The 22,797-nt window shown below is 43.1% G+C and overlaps 1 protein-coding gene across 4 annotated transcripts; it reads left to right on the top strand.

The window, feature by feature from the left end:
• Positions 1 to 228: 228 nt before the first annotated feature.
• Positions 229 to 22,693, top strand: slc44a2 (solute carrier family 44 member 2 (CTL2 blood group)). 4 transcript variants are annotated; one of them, XM_031832454.1, is made up of 20 exons: positions 229 to 446; positions 8,876 to 8,924; positions 9,066 to 9,139; positions 9,527 to 9,611; positions 10,378 to 10,579; positions 10,671 to 10,731; positions 10,858 to 10,984; positions 12,667 to 12,750; positions 13,603 to 13,715; positions 14,118 to 14,249; positions 14,827 to 15,019; positions 15,367 to 15,451; positions 15,658 to 15,920; positions 16,240 to 16,334; positions 16,530 to 16,633; positions 17,129 to 17,202; positions 17,401 to 17,471; positions 17,596 to 17,684; positions 17,930 to 18,014; positions 20,590 to 22,692. In XM_031832454.1, the coding sequence occupies exons 1-20, from the start codon at positions 404 to 406 to the stop codon at positions 20,700 to 20,702; spliced, it is 2,142 nt and encodes a 713-aa protein (XP_031688314.1). In that variant the 5' UTR covers positions 229 to 403; the 3' UTR covers positions 20,703 to 22,692. The 4 variants fall into 4 exon arrangements, with proteins under 4 accessions (XP_031688314.1, XP_031688308.1, XP_031688315.1 ...); XM_031832448.1 differs by having other exon boundaries at positions 251 to 446; positions 18,264 to 22,692; XM_031832455.1 differs by lacking the exon at positions 229 to 446 and adding an exon at positions 7,264 to 7,454 and having other exon boundaries at positions 20,590 to 22,693.
• Positions 22,694 to 22,797: the final 104 nt, after the last annotated feature.

A 22,797-nucleotide genomic window follows, 5' to 3' on the forward strand; every position in this document is an offset into this window, starting at 1 on the left:
CAGTCTCTATATTTTATTTGCATGTTGTAAAGAATAATTTTGCCTAATGATTTTTACATTAAAATAGGCTATTCACAGTGTCTGACAGCACAACCCTTCTTCACATTCCTTTGAAGTGGCAGCAAGAAATAAATAGTTTTGGTCCGGCCTTCAAGGTTATTTAATTGGCCGAGCAAGCTGTCAGTTGTTAGTTTTTATAGCTGATTGGCCAATGTCTCTCTCTCTCGTGGTATGGAATGTATCATGATTTGGGATGGGTCTTGCCACACACAGTACGTTAGGTTTTGACGGCGAATAGGGAATCGCTCACTGTGTTATTGATGGTTTTTTTTTTCGACATTTCCATGGTAACTGTCCAAAATTTGATCAGCAGGCAGCAGCGAGAACACCCAAGTATTCAACCATGGAGCTAAACGAGAAGAACCCGACTCCGGACTCGAAATATGGTAAGAAATGTTCCCTTTCTTCGCATTCTCTTCGCACCGTTATTTTTTTTTAAAGGGGTGTGGGTGGAAAAAAATGGAAACAATGACTCGTGAATGATGGGTGGGGACCGGCCGCGTGTGTCCCACTCCCATACAGATTTACATCGCAACATCATCATAATCAGCGTGCAGAATAATAGTTTACGTTTCCCATTAAAAATACCCTTTACAAATAATCAATCCTGCATTTATCAAAGGCTTGCAGCTGTGCTGTTTCAGCCTACATCTATCAAGAGATGCACTGTTTATGTTCAATTTAAGGACTAAGTGATATTCATTGTTGCCCTATTATGTACACTGATCATATGGAAATGAATAACCCCCTATGGCCTAGGCCAATATGTCTCCCACATGGTCCATTGTTCCCACTAAATGGAATCAGAAGAATCAGAAAGCAAAGTCGGATAGTCTATTCTACAGCCTTTGTCCATTTGACTTGAACCAGTATATAGGACAAAGCTATTAGTCAAATGTTGCTTTGCGGGCAATGATTAATTAATTGCCAATTCATTTCTAGAACAGAATAATCAATAGAGTGAATGTGTATTGACAGCTTATAACGGTGAGGTTTGCTCAGTCTGCTCTCTCACAGAAGCAGAAGTTGTTTGTGTGACAACACCCATGTGGTGATATCTAGAATGCCATATGGTTATTACTCACACACACACACACACACACACACACACACACACACACACACACACACACACACACACACACACACACACACACACACACACACACACACACACACACACACACACACCACCGCAGCGGAAACAATTGGCCCTCAGCTGTAGTGCATCATTAACAGTGATTTATTTAAGTTTTGCCATAACGACTTTCTAAAATGTCACTCATTGCGTGGCATGTCACTCATTGCGTGGCATGTCACTCATTGCGTGGCATGTCACATATCTCTCAAGAGGTAGACAGATAGTCAGCCTGTCATTCGCTGCAGTTGCACTTCCAAATGGTGGTTGGACTTTGGGTTGAGTTGTTGTTCAGAAGATCTGTTGAGTCATCGAGGTCCTCCATCCTGTTTAGCCTTAATCCCTCCAGTCAATGTCATCACATGTTGGAATAGACCTGCACTTCAAACCTCAACTGATTACCAACATAGCAGGCTTACAATACGTTGTCGGTAATTCAGCATTTAGGCCCCGCCCTAGTCATATTATGATGAAGATAGAGGCCTAGGTTTGTAATAATATATATAATATATATATGCCATTTAACAGACACTTTTATCCAAAGCGACTTACAGTCATTAATTCCAATGTAATCTAAGTCATGTTAAATTGGATTCACTGATATCCATTCAGTATGACTAGTTTGTAAGAAAGGGAGTGAGAGACGGACAATAGTTGCCTTATAGGCACATTCTCTATGGCAGGGTTCCCCAACTGGCAGGTGATTTTATTTGGCCACCCAAGTTATCTGAGCCAAACAAAAATGTATTTGAATAATCATCATTTTTTGTTGGAATTTTCATTGGTGGACATAAGACTGTAAAAACACCAGAAAATCAGCTCCAAGTGATTTTAATTTTGGAAATCTGTTACAAAGTATTCCCACGCATAATAGAGAGACATGATCGTATACAAATGTAAGCAAGGTTTAAAATTATTATGTTATTATCTGTTTGGGCCTCTTGCAGTCAATTTGTAGTCTACAAAGGATTTGTAACTATGTTCCGGCCCACCGACCATCCGCTCAAGAAAACATTGTCTTGAATCTAGTTGATGATCCCTGCTCTATGGTTTATCTAAGGACCCACTGATGTCAGTACAGTATCCTTGTGACTTTCCTGTTGCCATGTAAACAGGCCTTGTCCTCAGTCAGCTCCCTGCCCCCACATCACACATCAGCCAGAAAGGTCATAAACTGAACAGAAGGCCTTTAAACCAATGTTTCAGGTACCTATAGAGAGTCAAAGCCTGGATCCCAGTTTTCTGCTAGCCATGGCCTGTATCCATAAAGTGTCTCAGAGTAGAAGTGCTGATCTAGGAGGTAGGAGTGCTGATCTAGGAGGTAGGAGTGCTGATCTAGGAGGTAGGAGTGCTGATCTAGGAGGAGGAGTGCTGATCTATAAGGTAGGAGTGCTGATCTAGGAGGAGGAGTGCTATATAGGAGGAGGAGTGCTGATCTAGGAGGTAGGAGTGCTGATCTTGGAGGAGGAGTGCTGATCTAGAAGGTAGGAGTGCTGATCTTGGAGGTAGGAGTGCTGATCTAGGAGGTAGGAATGCTGATCTAGGAGGAGGAGTGCTGATCTTGGAGGAGGAGTGCTGATCTAGGAGGAGGAGTGCTGATATAGGAGGAGGAGTGCTGATCTAGGAGGTAGGAGTGCTGATCTAGGAGGAGGGGTGCTGATCTAGGAGGTAGGAGTGCTGATCTATAAGGTAGGAGTGCTGATCTTGGAGGAGGAGTGCTGATCTATGAGGTAGGAGTGCTGATCTAGGAGGAGGGGTGCTGATCTAGGAGGTAGGAGTGCTGATCTAGGAGGTAGGAGTGCTGATCTAGGAGGTAGGAGTGCTGATCTAGGAGGTAGGAGTGCTGATCTAGGAGGTAGGAGTGCTGATCTAGGAGGAGAAGTGCTGATCTAGGAGGAGGAGTGCTGATCTAGGAGGTAGGAGTGCTGATCTAGGAGGTAGGAGTACTGATCTAGAAGGTAGGAGTGCTGATCTAGGAGGAGGAGCGCTGATCTAGAAGGTAGGAGTGCTGATCTATGAGGTAGCAGTGCTGATCCATGAGGTAGGAGTGCTGATCCAGGAGGTAGGAGTGCTGATCTAGGAGGTAGGAGTGCTGATCTAGGAAGTAGGAGTGCTGATCTAGGAGGTAGGAGTGCTGATCTAGGAGGTAGGAGTGCTGATCTAGGAGGTAGGAGTGCTGATCTAGGAGGTAGGAGTGCTGATCTATGAGGTAGCAGTGCTGATCCATGAGGTAGGAGTGCTGATCCAGGAGGTAGGAGTGCTGATCTAGGAGGTAGGAGTGCTGATCTAGGAAGTAGGAGTGCTGATCTAGGAGGTAGGAGTGCTGATCTAGGAGGTAGGAGTGCTGATCTAGGAGGTAGGAGTTTTGATCTAGGAGGTAGGATTGCTGATCTAGGAGGTAGAGTGCTGATCTAGGAGGTAGGAGTGCTGATCTAGGAGGTAGGAGTGCTGATCTAGGAGGTAGGAGTGCTGATCTAGGAGGTAGGAGTGCTGATCTATGAGGTAGCAGTGCTGATCCATGAGGTAGGAGTGCTGATCCAGGAGGTAGGAGTGCTGATCTAGGAGGTAGGAGTGCTGATCTAGGAGGTAGGAGTGCTGATCTAGGCGAAGGAGTGCTGATCTAGGAGGTAGGAGTGCTGATCTAGGAGGTAGGAGTGCTATCTAGGAGATAGGAGTGCTGATCTAGGAGGTAGGAGTGCTGATCTAAGAGGTAAGTGCTGATCTAGGAGGTAGGAGTGCTGATCTAGGGAAGGAGTGCTGATCTAGGGGAAGGAGTGCTGATCTATGAGGTAGGAGTGCTGATCTAGGCGAAGGAGTGCTGATCTAGGAGGTAGGAGTGCTGATCTAGGAGGTAGGAGTGCTGATCTAGGAGGTAGGAGTGCTGATCTAGGAGGTAGGAGTGCTGATCTAAGAGGTAAGTGCTGATCTAGGAGGTAGGAGTGCTGATCTAGGAGGTAGGAGTGCTGATCTAGGCGAAGGAGTGCTGATCTAGGAGGTAGGAGTGCTGATCTAGGAGGTAGGAGTGCTATCTAGGAGATAGGAGTGCTGATCTAGGAGGTAGGAGTGCTGATCTAAGAGGTAAGTGCTGATCTAGGAGGTAGGAGTGCTGATCTAGGGAAGGAGTGCTGATCTAGGGGAAGGAGTGCTGATCTATGAGGTAGGAGTGCTGATCTAGGCGAAGGAGTGCTGATCTAGGAGGTAGGAGTGCTGATCTAGGAGGTAGGAGTGCTGATCTAGGAGGTAGGAGTGCTGATCTAGGAGGTAGGAGTGCTGATCTAAGAGGTAAGTGCTGATCTAGGAGGTAGGAGTGCTGATCTAGGAGGTAGGAGTGCTGATCTAGGGGAAGGAGTGTTTATCTTGGAGTAGGAGTATTGAAACTGATCCTAGATCAGCATTACTCTGAGACACATACAGGCCCTGGTATCATGTCTCATTGTGCTGTTTTGCCACCAACCTGGAGACAGCAAAACAGACCAAACAGCCCAGGGACCAGGCTAGTTTCCTGCCATGTTGTCTGTCTATATGAATATCCTCTGACTGTGTATGAGTGGGCCAGTGTGCCGGCTGGATGTCTTGTCTAGTGTCTAGTCTAAAGCACCCGCCGGTAGCAGCATGCACAGGCCTGTTGCTGAGTGTCTGATGTACCCACTCATCACACTGAGTCTAGGGGCACTGAGTCAACTCATGAACTCAAGTGGCACACACACACACACACAGCATATGAGTGAGTGTGTTGTTTCACAATGATCCTTTGTCGTGCTGTCTCTGGCTGTCAGGTCACAGCAAAACTGTTAGACAGATTTGCTTAGTGTGATCGTAGTGAGCCATGTAGGGGAATGAGAGGGGAGCGGCAGGCAGGATTTGTGCTGGATTTATTTGGCAACCAGCGGCAAGTATAGACACTTCAGAAAAGGGAACTGGAACCCCCCCTTCAGTCTCAGGAATATCTGACATCTTCTCTCAGGCTACTGCCAAAGAAGAGTTTACTCTGGAAGCAGTTGAGTTGTGCAGTATAAACTACACCATGACCTATTCCATATACAAATCAATATGATGTACTGTTGTTGAATTGTCACCTACACCAGATAGGTGCAATGAAATGGGTTGTTTTACAGGGTCAGCCATAGTAGTACAGCACCCCTGGAGCAAGTTAGGTGTAAGTGCATTGCTCAAGGGCACATCAACATATTTTTCATCTTGTCTGCACAGGTATTAGAACCAGTGACCTTTTGATCCTGACCCAACAATTTAACCACTAGGCTACCTGCCACTATAGTAGCCTGTGTTATTAGCGAAGTCCTTCCAACCTATTCCTGTACAGACACATGGAATTAGTAATAACTCATCAATATACAAGATTCATATCGACACTCAAATGCCATGTTTTTGAGTAACATTGGAACGAGAGGCTTCTTTCTCCACCACCTATCTGCAGCTACTGTTATGTTGGCCATCCAGCCATGGCAGTAATGCCCTGTCTCTGTGTGCTAGACCACAATAGACCAGCAGACACTAAACCATTAGATCACTAGACCACAACAGACCAGCAGACACTAAACCATTAGATCACTAGACCACAACAGACCAGCAGACATTAGATCACTAGACCACAACAGACCAGCAGATACTAAACAATTAGATCACTAAGACCACAACCCCATTAAGAGTGTCTAGGTAGTGGACATTCAATAGTCCCACTGGGTCTGGAAGTGGAACATGTCCATCATGACGGCACTGTGTGGCTCAGCTGGTAAGGGCATTATGCCAGCAACGTCAGGGTCGTTGCGGTCACATAGTGAAAGGACTCACTGAACTGAGCGTTTTGGATAAAAGCTTCTTCTAGGCTGGCCCCAGATCTGTTTGAACTTTGATTGCTTATGTCATGTGACAATTGACAAGACAGCACAGATCTGCTTCCAGGCTACTCCCACTCTAGGTCCCATTGTCAGACTGAAGTCTGTCAATACACACTAGTCAGTATTGTCTACGCTGTGTGTCTATCATATGGCCTTGGAGGTTGGAAGGTGGGAAGGTGTCATGGCCAGACCAGGGAGAGCATGTAGGAGGGCATATGTCCTTCCAGAACAGACACAGATATGTATGGTGGTCTATGCAGGCTGCATTTTCATTTTTGATTGAACCTTTATATCGACTGGGAAGACATATTGAGAGCTCTCTTTTCCAAATGCGCCCTGTCTAATGCAATATAAAATACACATTCAAATACAAGACAGTACAAAAGAAAATGCTGGGTAGACTACAAACATTGCCAGTGTTTTGTTGAAAACTCATTTATAGACTATAGACTTATAGATCATATATTTGATAGTTAATCAATTGTTTGTAAATAATATGTAGTCTAGTTATAGATACTTTCAGCACGGTTGTGAAGGCAATCAGGAGTGAAACGTTTAAAAAATAAGTCTTAACTTTGAAACAAGAAGTTAGAAAGTTCAGAGAAGTCCCATCCTCGCTGGTTAGCGAGAGAACTGCCGACTCATATGAAGGATCCTCTTCCTGTAGGCTTTTTACAGATATATGGTTGCATGTGTTATTTGAAGGAACATTCTGGATGAACCACTAGACCTAACTAAGTCATGCACAGTGCACCACACACTGTGTGTTTGCAGTCGACCCAGTTAGGTGCATAGCCTGTTGCTATCCCCTGAATAGGAAGGGAACTGCAGTTGAGTTTTACGAATGATCATATTATATCAGTGTCTACATACTTGACCTACATGAGAGTGATAGATGTTTAGCTCCGTTTCTAGTCGCCCTGACTTTTGCATCCACACCCATCTATTTTAGGATAGATGCAAGTCCTGTAAAGCTTTTAAAATCCCCTCTATTAGGGTGAACTCACCAAAGTCATTATAGGAGTGAAAAAGGTTAAGTTATGCCGGTCGAGGGAAAAGAAAAACACTGTCACCTCTCTCTCTCTCTCCTCTCCAACCCTCCTGTGTGCCACCCTTTCCCATGACAACAGCCCAGTAAAATAGGCAAAGAGAGGGAGAAATGAAGAGAGCGTAATGGTAAAGGAAGGCAGAACAAGATTTGACTCGTTCTTTATTTTGCAATACACAGGAAGAAGGAAGTGAGGTCTGAGGTGGTGGTCTGGAGTCGAGACACACTTAACGCATTAAAAGTGTACTGAAAGAAATATAGGCAACACAGCACAACACATGAATACAGCCAACCTGTTGATGAAAAAGACAGAAAGGGAGTGACTGAGGAGTGAGAATGGCAAAGAATAAAGGTATTGTAAATATTCAGGACGGCGGTGTAACGGTTTTCGTTGTGCCTGTTGTTTCTTTCACTTCTCACTGATTGAGGGCATGATGGGAGTAGCCTTTGCAGTTGTTGTCTGTGACGTTGTTTATGTTTTGAACTGAACATTATGGACTGTAATTAAAGACAGTAAATGAATGAGATTGAGGCAACTCACTTTAGTTTATAAACCAATATGGTTTATTCTATGGGACACTGGGTGTTCGATGGTTGCAATGTGTGTGATCTGATGACACAGTGAAATAGTGTACACTCTTACAACCAAAAAGGGTTCTACCTGGAACCAAAAAGGGTTCTCCTATGGGGACAGCCGAATAACTATTTTGGAACCCTTTTTTCTAGGAGTGTAAGCTACAGTGTGTCATCACATTGCAGCCGTTGTGTACAATGGGATTTCCAACACTCATAATGTTCTTAAATACTGTACAGTCAAACTAATTGTTCTGCCATCTGAAGAAAAGGGGTGTTTCCTATTTGTTTGTTGAGCAGGATGGAAAGCCTGACTCACTGTTATATCTCACGTTGACAGAGCAGTATATCATGTCCACAAGAAGCTGCAACAATGTTCTCAGTCACACTGTGCTCTATGTTCAGAAAATAATGTGACACGTTCGTTGACAAGACACATGGCCATCTGTCATAACAGGATAAGGGTCAAGATCTTAGATGCAAAACAGGAAATACAATGTTGCCCCACATCATTTGCGTATTGTAGAACTGTGTAGCTCAGTTAGTGGAGCATGGCGTTGGCAGTGCCAGGGTTGTGGGTTTGATTCCCACGGGGGGGAACGACAATGTATGCACTCAGTACTGTAAGTCACTCTGGGTAAGAACTAAAAATGTTCTTGGGTGATTGAGCTTTTTGTGTTGGTTTCTAGATGTTATGTAGAATACATTGTATCAGGACCATTCAGACTGTATTACAACATTATAATTGTCTTGCTCTGCTACCAGACTATGGTGAATTGAGTAGATGCGCTGTCTGATGTGGTGCCTGCCGAGTCTCTGAGGTGTTACCATAGCGTTACTATGGCACCTAAGAATGTCCGCCGGGAGCTCTGAGTCACCAGGGAGCCATTTTGTGGGTTGCTAGGCATGTCGGTCTTGCGGGAGAATCCTTTTGTTATGGAAAATACGTCTCAGCGTTGTTAATGTGTACACACACTTACAGATATACTGATACACAGATATAAACACATACACCACACACACACACACACACACACACACACACACACACACACACACACACACACACACACACACACACACACACACACACACACACACACACACACACACACACACACACACACACACACACACACACACACACACATCTGTGTATAAATGTAAAGAAAAAAACTCTCTCTCTTTGCTTGTTCACAGGTGAAGCACGGAAGTTTGACCCTACCTTCAAAGGACCCATCCACAACAGGTAATCATCTCATTATCAGCTTTGACAGCCAAACCTCACTCTATCAATTACCCACATAGCAAAGCTTAATAAAGCTCAACGTCAAAAAATAGCAGTCGAACCATCTCTCTCTCCCTCCTTCTCTGCTCCTGTGGTTGCCAGGGGCTGCACAGATGTGTTCTGCTGTATTCTCTTCATCTTGGCCATACTGGGATACTTTGCTGTGGGGATCCTGGGTCAGTGTCTCCATAACTACACTAAGCCATTACATCAGTTCTAGGGCCCTGTGTTTTTGTTAATCATGTCACATGACCTGGATTTGAACTTTTATTGTAAGCCTTTTCCAGAAATGATAATTGGACCAAAAATGTAAGAAATGGTCTGAGGATGGTGCTGGGCCGTCGGACATAAAAAGAAAAGGGAGCAGTTTGATGAAAGAGCTTTAAATAAAGTTTAAATTCCAGGTCATGTGACATGATTAACCAAAACACAAGGCCCAAACAAGACACAGTAAAGTGATATTTTATTCTATTTGAAATGATTCTATTCGATTCCATCATGTGTCCTTATGATAACTGGACAGTATCTGAACTACAGTGTTGTTATACTTCCTCCTACTCCAGCCTGGTCTCAGGGGGACCCCAGGAAGGTTATCTACCCGACTGACAGCAGAGGACAGTTCTGTGGCCAGGCCGGGACCCCCCTGGAGTAAGCACCTTCCATTACCCCCCTATTTATTCTGCCTTTGAACATCTCTCTTCAATACTGATCCTTTAGAATTCCTCTTGTCCATTCACATGTCAAGATATTATCTGTCTCTTTGTGTTAATATGGCTTTTGTGGTATCATCCTGATGCTCTGTGGTGAGCCTGTAACCTGTTGTGTGAAGATAAAAAAGAACATCCTGAAGGATGTGTTATAACCGCTGTATATGTACTTCCTGTGAATATGAACTACTATATAACTGTCTCTACATATTCACTACTATATAACTGTCTCTACATATTCACTACTATATAACTGTCTCTACATATTCACTACTACTATTCACACATAGCCCTGACCTCAATCCCATAGAAAATGTGTGGGCAAAACTGAAAAAGCATGTGTGAGCAAGGAGGCCTGGAGGAATGGGCCACAATTCACCCAACTTATTGTGGGAAGCTTGTGGAAGGCTACCCGAAACGTTTGACCCAAGTTAAACAATTTAAAGGCAATTCTACCAAATACTAATTGAATGTATGTTCTTCTGTTCCACTGGGAATGTGATGAAAGAAATAAAAGCTGAAATTAATAATTCTTTCTACTACTATTCTGACATTTCACTTTCTTAGAATAAAGTGGTGATCCTAACTGACCTAAGACAGGGAATATTTACTAGGATAACATGTCAGGAATTGTGAAAACTGTGTTGAAATGTATTTGGCTAAGGTGTATGTAAACTTCCAACTGCAACCGTAACTGTCTCTAACAGGAAGAAACCTCTCCTGTTCTACTTCAACATCCTGAAGTGTGCCAGTCCCCTGACCCTGCTGGAGTTCCAGTGCCCCACCACTCAGTTATGTGTGGAAAGCTGTCCTACCAAACACATGACGTTGCTGAAAGCCTACCTGAACAAAGGAGAGCAGGAGTACTACAAGCAGTTCTGCAAGGAAGGAGTGGACTTCTCCAAAATGGTGGGTGACAGAGGAGATACATTTGCAGTGGCAAAGTATGTAGTTAGGGAAATAATGTGTAACTAAGGGTGACTTTAGTTTTGTTTCGCAGAGTGCTCCCGAGATCCTGAGGGATGGCCTGTGTCCTTCCATGCTCATGTCCAGCAAACCATGTAAGTCTTCTCAGGAGCCATAGCGTGCACTGTATGTGTGTGTGTGTTTTTATAAAGACTTAGTAAATGTATAGTGGCCACACAGTTAGTGATTCTTGATCTCTACTCTCTCTCCTCTCCCTCCAGTCACTCGTCGGTGCCTTCCAGCTCTCAGTACCATGAAAGGTGGTGTGGTTGTCGTTGGCAACGAGACTATTTTTGACAACGGGGAGGGAGAGAAGGTGAACGCCACTGATTTTCTGGACGCTTCAAAGTGAGTCCTCATGCCTCAACCTGAAACACCGTCAATATACAGTACCAGTCAAAAGTTTGGACACACCTACTCATTCAAGGGTTTTTCTTTATTTGGACTATTTTCTACATTGTAGAGTAGTAGTGAAGACATCAAAACTATGAAATATCACATATGGAATCATGTAGTAAACAAAAAATGTTGAAACAAATTAAATTCTTCAAAGTAGCCACCCTTTGCCTCGAGGGCAGCTTTGCGCATTCTTGGCATTCTCTTAACCAGCTTCACCTGCAATGCTTTTCCAACAGTCTTGAAGAAGTTCCCACATATGCTGAGCATTTGTTGGCTGCTTTTCCTTCACTCTGCGGTCCAACTCATCCCAAACCGTCTCAATTGGGTTGAGGTCGGGGGATTGTGGAGGCCAGGTCATCTAATGTATCACTCCATCACTCTCCTTGGTCAAATAGCCCTTACGCAGCCTGGAGGTGTATTGGGTCATTGTCCTATTGAAAAACAAACAATAGTCCCACTAAGCCCAAACCAGATGGGATGGTGAATCGCTGCAGAATCCTATGGTAGCCATGCTGGATAAGTGTGCCTTGAATTCTAAATAAATCACTGACAATGTCACCAGCAAAGCAACCCCACAACATCACACCTCCTCCTCCATGCTTCACGGTGGGAACCACACATGCAGAGATCATTCGTTCACCTACCCTGCGTCTCACAAAGACACGGAGGTTGGAACCAAAAACCTAAAAATTGGACTCATCAGACCAAAGGAGAGATTTCCACTGGTCTAATGTCCATTGCTTGTGTTTCCTGGCCTAAGCAAGTTTTTTCTTATTATTGGTGTATTTTAGTAGTGGTTTCTTTGCAGCAATTTGACCATGAAGGCCTGATTCACGCAGTCTCCTCTGAACAGTTGATGTTGAGACGTGTCTGTTACTTGAACTCTATGAAGCATTTATTTGGGCTGCATTCTGAGGTGCAGTTAACTCGAATGAATTTTTTCTCTGCAGCAGAGGTAACTCTGAGTCTTCCTTTCCTGTGGCGGTCTTCATGAGAGCCAGTTTCATCATAGCGCTTGATGGTTTTTGCAACTGCACTTGAAGAAAATTTCAAAGTTCTTGAAATGTTCCTGATTGACTGACCTTCATGTCTTAAAGTAATGATGGACTGTCGTTTCACTTTGCTTATTTAAGCTGTTCTTGCAATAATATGGATTTGGTCTTCAGTTTACCACCCCTATCTTGTCACAACACAACTGATTGGTTCAAATGCATTAAGAAGGAAAGAAATTCCACAAATGAACTTTTAACTAGGCACACCTGTTCATTGAAATACATTCCAGGTGACTACCTCATGAAGCTGGTTGAGAGAATGCCAAGAGTGTGCAATGCTGTCATCAAGGCAAAGTGTGGTTACTTTGAAAACACTTATTTGGGTACTACATGATTCCATATGTGTTATTTCATAGTTTTGATGTCTTCACTATTATTCTACAATATTCGAAAATAGTCAAAACAAAGAAAAACCCTTGAATGAGTAGGTGTGTCCAAACTTTTGACTGGTACTGTATGAATTAATCAATCAATCAACCTACCTACCAACCAACCTATCATCTGTCTGTCTGTCTGTCCGCCCGCTTGTCTGTCTGTCAATTGTTAGCGAAGTGTTAAGTGGACTTGTTGTTCTTACAGGAAGTCCAATGTGGTTGTTGAGGCTCGCCAGGTAGCCATGAGGATCTTTGAGGACTACACTGTGTCCTGGTACTGGATACTGATGTGAGTGTCTCTCTGTGGTAAACACACTCATGACACAAGACAATAAAGAAAGTTGCACACTCTATAGTTACCTGTATTATCCCAATAATGTATTGCTGAGCCAACATTTCCCCATAGAGATAAATGTTCCCTCACAGGAATAACAAAGTTCTGTGAATTTGAATATTATCTGTATTCCTCCAGTGGTCTGGTGACAGTGTGTGGGAGGGGGGTCAGTCTCATCTTAATAAGGTTCTGTGAATGTGATTTCCTGTCTCTCCTCCAGTGGTCTGGTGACAGTGTGTGGGAGGGGGGTCAGTCTCATCTTAATAAGGTTCTGTGAATGTGATTTCCTGTCTCTCCTCCAGCGGTCTGGTGACAGTGTGTGGGAGGGGGGTCAGTCTCATCTTAATAAGGTTCTGTGAATGTGATTTCCTGTCTCTCCTCCAGTGGTCTGGTGACAGTGTGTGGGAGGGGGGTCAGTCTCATCTTAATAAGGTTCTGTGAATGTGATTTCCTGTCTCTCCTCCAGTGGTCTGGTGACAGTGTGTGGGAGGGGGGTCAGTCTCATCTTAATAAGGTTCTGTGAATGTGATTTCCTGTCTCTCCTCCAGTGGTCTGGTGACAGTGTGTGGGAGGGGGGTCAGTCTCATCTTAATAAGGTTATGTGAATGTGAATGTGATTTCCTGTCTCTCCTCCAGCGGTCTGGTGACAGTGTGTGGGAGGGGGGGTCAGTCTCATCTTAATAAGGTTCTGTGAATGTGAATGTGATTTCCTGTCTCTCCTCCAGCGGTCTGGTGACAGTGTGTGGGAGGGGGGTCAGTCTCATCTTAATATGGTTCTGTGAATGTGATTTCCTGTCTCTCCTCCAGTGGTCTGGTGATAGCCATGGTGGTCAGTCTCATCTTCATCGTCCTCCTGCGCTACCTGGCCGGGATCATGATCTGGGTCATGATCGTCATGGTGATACTGGTCATCGGATATGGTATTATATTCCCCTTTCCCAAAACCTATCTAACTGAAAACATACTGTGGTTTTACCTATTTAAAGTACCATTAAAAATAATGAAATCAACATTGTGCTTTATCAAGTTAACCATTAAGAAATGTTAGAGGTAGGCTCAGTGATATGACGTAGGTGCACTAAGTAAACATCAGAGTGGGTCAATTTCCGCAACAACTAAGAGCGTTGAAGTGTAAGGCTAAACTTCTCAGCTGATTTGGTCCCATGGCTACCAGGCTGTAACGGTGTGAAGAAAACACCGTACACGTGTACAGATACTGTGTCACTGTGTGAGAGCCAAGTATTACATCTTGCTCATCGCAATATCTGCGGTGCTGCTCGTGCAACGTCATTTCGCTGACTCTTACAATTTAAAATGTTTAGGGATCTTCCATTGTGCCATGGAGTACCGCAGCCTGAAGGGAGAGCCGGGTTCTGACGTCACTATCCGTGATCTGGGACTGCAGACAGACTTCTCTGTTTACCTGCAGATCAGACAGACCTGGCTGGCTTTCAGTGAGTACATGCATTCATTCTCCCTCTTTCATCTCTCTCCCTCTCTATTTATTTTTCTCTCTCTTCTGCTCTCTCACTTTCTCTTTCTCTCTCAATTCATTTGAATTTGCTTCATTGGCATGATGTGACAATGTACATATTGCCAAAGCTTACTTTGGAGATTTACAATATTAACATAATTAAAATAATAATAATCAATATAGTCAACAGGACAACAGTAACAACAATAATCAAGAGTCAAAATAACTATACATTGAACAATAACAGTAAGCATAGAGGACATGTGCAGGTTGGTTGGTCTGTGAGACACTGTCCCTCATGTTATGGCAGGCAGCAATGTAGTGCACTGCCAACCCACAGCTCTCTGCGTCCTCCCCCAACAGGACAGGTAGCCTACTCTCATCAGAGAGGTCTTTGAAACCTTGAATAAGGATGTCAAATTTGGGGAAATGACACTCTCTCTCCCTATCTCTCCCTTTCTATACTCTTTCTCCCTCGCTCTCTCACATCAACTCATTCAACTCAAGTTGAGACACACACACACCAACACTCTAACTGCACTCCGCTCCTTCGTCAGTGATCATCCTGTCCATCGTGGAGGTGGTTGTCATCCTGCTGCTCATCTTCCTCAGGAAGAGAGTCCTCATCGCCATCGCCCTCATCAAGGAGGCCAGCAGGGCTGTTGGCCATGTGATGTCATCACTGTTCTACCCTCTGTTGACCTTTGCCCTGCTGGCCCTGGTCATAGCCTACTGGGCCATCACCGCTGTGTATCCTTCAGCTGTCAATCATGTTATTCATGTTTACATGTCTGTCAAGGGAAAGAAGTGTTCCTGTATCGGTCCTTGTAATGGTGTGAAATGTGCTAGATTACTTTTAGTTATAGGTTTTGTTGTAGCGCTAGCCTAGATAGCTGTAGATGGTGAAGGGAACCGTGCAGATTGAAATGTGGACAGACTGAGACCGTCAAGGAAAATAACTGGGACGACTCCTCCACAAGTCCTCGCTGCGGAAACTAAATGTATCCATAAAGTTTCCATGCAGATGGTCACGTCTGTATGACATGTCTCAGTATCTACTTCCTTAGTGATGGAACCTCCTTGACCACCTTTCCCAGCTTCCTGTCCACCTCCAATGAGCAGGTGTACAAAGTGTTCAACACCACTGAGTGTAATTACTCCAGAGACACCTGCAATCCCGAGGTGAGCCACAAGATGTCTCTGTTCTTCCATATCTGCCTGTTTACACATCAGACTTATTTTTTGTAAACTTTTATATGTTCCTTCTATTCTATTTGTATATAGTGTCAAAAACTGCCTTTTTTCTCATGTATTGAATATAAGTGGACTACTCCTTTAATACCAGCAGAAGTGCTAATATCACAGAGATTTCCCCTCTCTTTTCTCAGACGTTCAACACCACCAACATCACAGCCCGGTGCCCGGACGCCGAGTGCCTGTTTGCCTTCTACGGAGGCGAGACCTACTACCATAAATACCTCATCCTGTTCCAGTTCTACAACGTGTTCCTCTTCTTCTGGTGTGCTAACTTTGTGACGGCGCTGGGTCAGGTGACCCTGGCTGGGGCCTTCGCATCCTACTACTGGGCTTTCAAGAAGCCCGACGACATCCCAGCCAACCCCATCTGCTCCTCACTTGGTCGAGCCCTCAGGTAGGAGGGGTAGCGTGTGGGATGGGGGGTGGGGGTTTGGATGCATGTGTGTGTGTGTGTAAGCAGTGCACGTGGGTGGGTGGGTGGGGGGCGTGAGTGAGTGACTGAGTGAGTGTGTGAGTGAGTGAGTGATAGGGTGAAAGAAAGAAAGAAGAAAGAAAGAAAGAAAGAAAGAAAGAAAGAAAGAAAGAAAGAAAGAAAGAAAGAAAGAAAGAAAGAAAGAAAGAAAGAAAGAAAGAAAGAAAGAAAGAAGGAAGGGTTGCATGGAGAGTTAGTGAGAGACCAATCATTTGGACACAACCTTCTTCCCCCTGTCTAGATACCATACAGGCTCCCTTGCCTTCGGTTCCCTCATCCTGTCTCTGGTTCAGGTCATCAGGGTTCTACTGGAGTACCTGGACCAGAAGCTGAAAGGTGAGGTGGTGTTCTCACATATCCTGTTCCATTCTCAGACGTGAATGACTGGGATACTTCCTCATTGACATCATACAGTGGGAAATGGACCAAAAAAATGTCACTACTAATTATTACATTGTAATAGATGGTTGTTATCTAAATGAACAGGAACAGATGTCATTATCTCCTGTTTGTTGTTATGTACCCCACTAGCTGCCCAGAATCGCTTTGCCAAGTTCCTGCTCAGCTGCCTGAAGTGCTGCTTCTGGTGCCTGGAGAAATTCATCAAGTTCCTCAACAGAAATGCCTACATTATGGTGAGTTCATCAACCTAACTGTGTGAATGTACGTTATTTGTGTGTTAAAGACTGTGTGAACTGTGTGAATTGAAGACGGTGTGAACTGTGTGAATTGAAGACAGTGTGAACTGTGTGAATTGAAGACAGTGTGAACTGTGTGAATTGAAGGCAGTGTGAACTGTGTGAATTGAAGACAGTGTGAACTGTGTGAATTGAAGACAGTGTGAACTGTGTGAATTGAAGGCAGTGTGAACTGTGTGAATTGAAGACAGTGTGAACTGTGTGAATTGAAGACAGTGTGAACTGTGTGAATTGAAGACAGTGTGAACTGTGTGAATTGAAGACAGTGTGAACTGTGTGAATTGAAGACAGTGTGAACTGTGTGAATTGAAGACTGTGTGAACTGAGTGAATTGAAGGCAATGTGAACTGTGTGAATTGAAGACAGTGTGAACTGTATGAATTGAAGACTGTGTGAATTGACACTGTATGTAACACCACATGTTTCCCCTAGGTGGCAATATATGGTAAAAGCTTCTGTACCTCAGCCAGAGATGCCTTCTTCCTCCTCATGAGAAATATAATCAGGTGAGTGTTGTTGACTACTGAGACGCGCCCTTCATAAACCCTCCATGAACCCTTCACATCTCCTTCTCAAACCCAAGTCTCTGGGACCTTTTCTGAAGAGCAATAGCATCTTTAACAACTCCACATCTCCATTCATATAGACAGTATTCATGTATCTCTTTGGGTTTCTTTTGATTAATTTCTCTGTTGGCTTCTCAGGGTGGCTGTCTTGGACAAGGTGACTGACTTCCTATTGTTTTTGGGGAAGCTCCTCATCGTTGGAATTGTGGGTAAGTGATCCTCCGAAACACAAGCAGAGACTTGATTGACACCTTATACAGTTTCCCACCATCTGTGATACCTTTCAGTGAGCCCTCATATCCTAATAATATGCATCTCTTCTTCTCTTGCTAGGAATCTGTTCTTTCTTCTTCTTCTCTGGGAGGATTAAGGCTGTGGAGCAGACTGCCCCCTCTCTCAACTACTACTGGGTTCCCATTCTGGTGAGAGACAGGCCTGAATGAACTCTTAAACTGTTACTTCAATCCATGTTTCTCAATGTTTTTTGTGCTAGGGATTGGTAAGCTAAAGGTCATACTTATTTATAGGATCCTTACATTAAAACTGGTCAACATTATCCCAGGGCCGCTCTACTGACTCAAGGCTGAGAAATACTGCCTTCGAGTGTCTGTAAGTGTTGTTTGTATTGATTCCAACACTGTGTGTGTGCCTGTCTCTCTCTTCCTAGACGGTGGTGGTGGGATCCTACCTGATTGCCCATGGATTCTTCAGTGTGTACGCTATGTGTGTGGACACACTCTTCCTCTGCTTCTGTAAGTAATATCCTCTTTTATTGGTATACTCTTTAGTCACTCACACAACTTTCCAAATCTGAAATGCTCTTTTTACCTGAGATTCCTCTTTTGCCTGCCATGTTTCTGACTTTTCCTTCTCTTTGTCTCTTCCCTCCTTATTCCACACTTCACTATTTCTTATTCCACACGTTTTGCTTCTGTTCTTTTTTTCCACTAACCCGAACAAACATAACCCCATAATACTCATCAAACACACACACAACGAAGGCGAAGACCTGGAGAGAAACGACGGCTCTCCAGAAAGGCCGTACTTCATGTCTCCGGAGCTTCACGAGATTCTCTCCAAAACCAAAATGGCGGAGGAAGAGGACAACAAAGATGGTACGGAACAGCCAGACGCTGACCCAAGTGAACCTACACTGATGGACGAAGTTCGCCTGGAGGAGGAAGTACCGCTGAAAGAACAAGATGGAGAGATACAACTGAAACGCCAAGATGTGTTCATGCAGGCCAACGAAGAGGAGCAACCTCTGAAGGAGAAGAGCGAAGAGGCGGAAGTGGAAGAAACACAAGAGGAGAAATCTGAAGTGAAGGAGGAGGAGGAAGAGAAGGGACCAGAAAAGAAGAGACCAGAAGAGGAGGAAGATGTGGAAGACAAGGGATCAAAGGAGGACAAGCCTGGAGAGAAGGATCACCAGCCGACAGAACCTAAAAAGGAAGAAATAGAGGAAAAGAAACCTCAAGAGGCGGAGCCTAAAGACCATCCTTCTACACCCCAGGAGTAGTGGTTTACGTTGTCATGGAGACGTGAAGCTTGGTAAACCTCATAACTAGGTCAGGAAATGCTCCTGGCCCTCCTCATATAACATGTGCCGTATGGAGCCAGTATACACTACCTGTTACTAATGACGTAATATGTAATTCTATGCTAATATGTAATTCTATGCTAACGACTGTGTGATTTGAACCAGTTAAATGTATGACCAGCTTTTAAATGCAAGACTTTTCACAGTGCTAATGTATTGTATTCACACATAGGGTTGTTTTAACATAAAGATAGATGGTTTTAACAAGGTCCTGTGGTTGTAAAAGGCTGATCAAAAACCCAGTGCATCTCTGTAGCTTGAAAATATTATGTTTATTTATTGATTATTCATTTATTGTGTTGGTTTGGTTTTAGACAGTGATGTTTTTTTTATCGTGAGGATCTTTAGATCTGTGAGTGCTGAACCTGTGCCTGACTACTACAATTGTTATTATGAATATTTAATTGTCTTAATATCATGAAGTAATGAGTAATGAATGCACTATGAATTCACTATTACAATGTTTACAGTCAATCAAAACAAAACTTCAACTAACGGTGAAAACGAACAATGTTTACATTGATACCAGCTGACACCAAATGGTAAATCCTTTGATATCCTTTGATATGAAAATGTGATTTCCAATGGAATCAATGTGTATGTACAGTATGTATTTATTAATAGGTATGCTTATTATGTCTTATTACATCTGTGTGTAATTATTTAATTAGCTTATTAAGTTCTGTATCAATTATATAGATGATCCCTCCAGCCAAGAACACGTTTTTGGACTCAATGCATTGTAGGGAAATTCCACAAACTACTTGCCTTGGAATTTCAGACTGGCTTAACTGCTGTGATTGTGTTGCTGTGACGCAATCGTTTTAACCTCTCAGATCTAGGTCGTATTAACCACAGGAGGTTGGTGGCACCTTAATTGGGGAGGACAGGCTCTTGGTAATAGCTGGAGCGGAATCAGTGGAATGGTATCAAATACATCAAAAACATTGTTTCCATGTGTTTGATGCCATTCCATTCACTCCATTCCGGCCTCATTATGAGGCGTACCTGAACTTGTTTTTGTTTTCTGTTGCAAAATGTTTTTAAACGTTTTCCGCTGCATGGCCTAATGAATACGACCCTGCAAGCCCTGTTCAATGTTTACTGACCCTATTTGCCTTTGTTTTCTTCTTTCTCTCAATCTGTCTCTCTTTCTCTCTCGCTCTTTATCTGTCTCTCTTCTCTCTCTTCTTCCTATCTCTGTGCTGCATGGTGTTTCAGTAACATTGCCTTTGAGTGCTTTATCAAAACTAACCTTGCAACCTTCTGTCAATGTTTTCTATCTGTTTCTGTCAGTGTGTGTCACATTGTAACCATGTTAGCTGATGTAGTATTTCACTTATATATGATACATTCCACTCAGTTTGCTTCTGTTGGATGCAGCTGTTGATTAAAGTTTGTTGTATGGATCAATATATAGCTTTTTTTTTTGCATGTAAATGACAAATGTAATCATATTGAATGATGATAGGACAGTGGGAGAATGACACAATGGTGAGTTTCTATTCACTTTGGACAGTTTCCCAGATACAGACTTAATAAGTTTAGTCCTGGACTATACAAGCACTTTCATCAACGCATGCTTTTCAGTACAGGATTAAGCTTAGAAGGTGTCTGGGTAACCTTTATGTTGTTAGGAATAGGATGCTGTTTTACCTGAAGAGATGTTGGAGTTTGACAATGGTTGCTTCTCTTATTGTTGTCTCATCAATCCATTGATTTTCCAGTGGAAGACCTGGAACGCAATGACGGAACTGCAGAGAGACCCTACTTCATGTCTCAGAACCTTCTCACCATTCTGAAGAAGTCCAACGAGGATCAGGCCAAGACTGTAGACTAGCTGTGTGTGTGTGTGTGCCTGCGTACGTGTGAGGAGAACAGAGAAAGATACGGTCAAGCCGCCTTGCCTGCGCAGTGTGCTGTGTGTGTCGAATGTGCCTTAAGATCATGATACTGTATGGCTATAGAAGGATGCCATCGTCACAAACGGAGAGGTCTGAATGAGTAGCCAACATATTTCGTTGTGTTTCCCACAGAAGGTGTCTATGACAGAGCTTATGATATTTGTTTTTTTTAAAGATGTAAATCTGTTCTTGTTTTATTATCATTTTTGTTGTGCCTTTTGTTTGGCTAGGCCGTTTTACTTTGGCTAGGCCGTTTTATTTTGGCTAGGCCGTTTTACTTTGGCTAGGCCGTTTTACTTTGGCTAGCCTGTTTTACTTTGGCTAGGCTGTTTTACTTTGGCTAGGCTGTTTTACTTTGGCTAGGCCGTTTTACGTTGGCTAGGCCGTTTAACTTTGTCTAGGCCGTTTTACTTTGGCTAGGCCGTTTTACTTTGGCTAGGCTGTTTTACGTTGGCTAGGCCGTTTTACTTTGGCTAGGCCGTTTTACGTTGGCTAGGCCGTTTTACTTTGGCTAGGCCGTTTTACTTTGGCTAGGCCGTTTTACGTTGGCTAGGCCGTTTAACGTTGGCTAGGTCGTTTTACGTTGGCTAGGCCGTTTTACGTTGGCTAGGCCGTTTAACGTTGGCTAGGTCGTTTTACGTTGGCTAGGCCGTTTTACGTTGGCTAGGCCGTTTTACTTTCTGCAGTCCTCTTGAAACTCTTTGAACATACAAAACTTTGTTACCTTTTTGGGGTTTTGTGGCTGACTCTGTATAATGTGTTCAATTTGAACACATGTTTTACATGAGAAAGTTTTTGTCAGTTTTCTCAAATGTATAATGAATTACATAGATTTTCTCACATTTAATTTACAAAAATGTTTTGCTTTAAATGCAAAATAATTTTTGCATCAGGTTTGTTAATAATATTATTTTTCACTATTGCTGCTGTTGATCTTTGTATAATGGCTGCATATTGCAGTGTAGATTTACTGTAACTTACCAAAGTAAAGAAAACATGTTCTAATGCAGTATTAGTTTTGGGACTGAAGATTTGTTAAGTAGTCCATAGGCCAGTGAAAAATGTAGTCCACTTTGGGGTGGTAAAGTTTTAATAGTCTCATCTTATTCCCCCCATTCCTATGAACAAATAGATATGATGCCCACTCCAAAAGAGTAGCTTTCCAACCTTTTCACACCTGTATATGTCTTGTTGTTTGGGAATCTATGCAATAGAATGTTTGCAGGCTGATACATACATTTTAAGGCAAGTTGGAATGTTCACATGCTCATTGAAAATGACTGTATCAAACAACAATAGAACACTCCATTGGGTGGATCTCATCGTAAAAACATGGTATTTGGTACATTTTTGCCATCTCTTCGAAATGATTGACCTAGACTGACTCATTGTTGAAACAACACTGTTACAAATAGCGGAACTAGATATTTCTATACTTCCCATTCTGTCTTGATATACCCCAAAATGCATACATTTATGACATTTGACCCCCGAAAGATTGGACCATAGAGATGTCATTACCATTCCAGTTTTTTCATACCTTAATATGTTGTATTATGAAGTGAATAACATAGAAAATTCCCTTTGTTTGAAAAGATTGTTCCCAGATAATACAACATTATTTCATACCATCAAACCTGTGGCACCAACTAACCACATAGAGGTCAAAACATAAAATGCACACATTTACCTACCTCAGAATCATGGGTATCATACCAACATGTAACCTAAATGAAAATCCTCATTAGACTTTGCCACCCCAAAGTAGACAAATATGTGAAATTTGGCCTGCTGGCCCATGGACTATCTCCTTAACCTCAAATGCAAGCTTTTGTATATTTCATTTTCAAGAGAAGGATTGTGTAAACGTGTGTTTTTGGAGCAGGATGTGTTGTAAATAATAAAGTTCTTTTTTTTACTGCTACATACTAAATTATTATTTAAAGTTATTGTATCAAGAAAAATACATAATTAAAGTGAGCTGAAGTCAAGTGCTGCTTTGTGGTTTGCTCTCCAGGTTCGTGTTCGGTC

This window comes from Oncorhynchus kisutch, linkage group LG1 (genome assembly GCF_002021735.2).
Source record: "Oncorhynchus kisutch isolate 150728-3 linkage group LG1, Okis_V2, whole genome shotgun sequence".
Taxonomy (NCBI): Eukaryota; Metazoa; Chordata; class Actinopteri; order Salmoniformes; family Salmonidae; genus Oncorhynchus; species Oncorhynchus kisutch.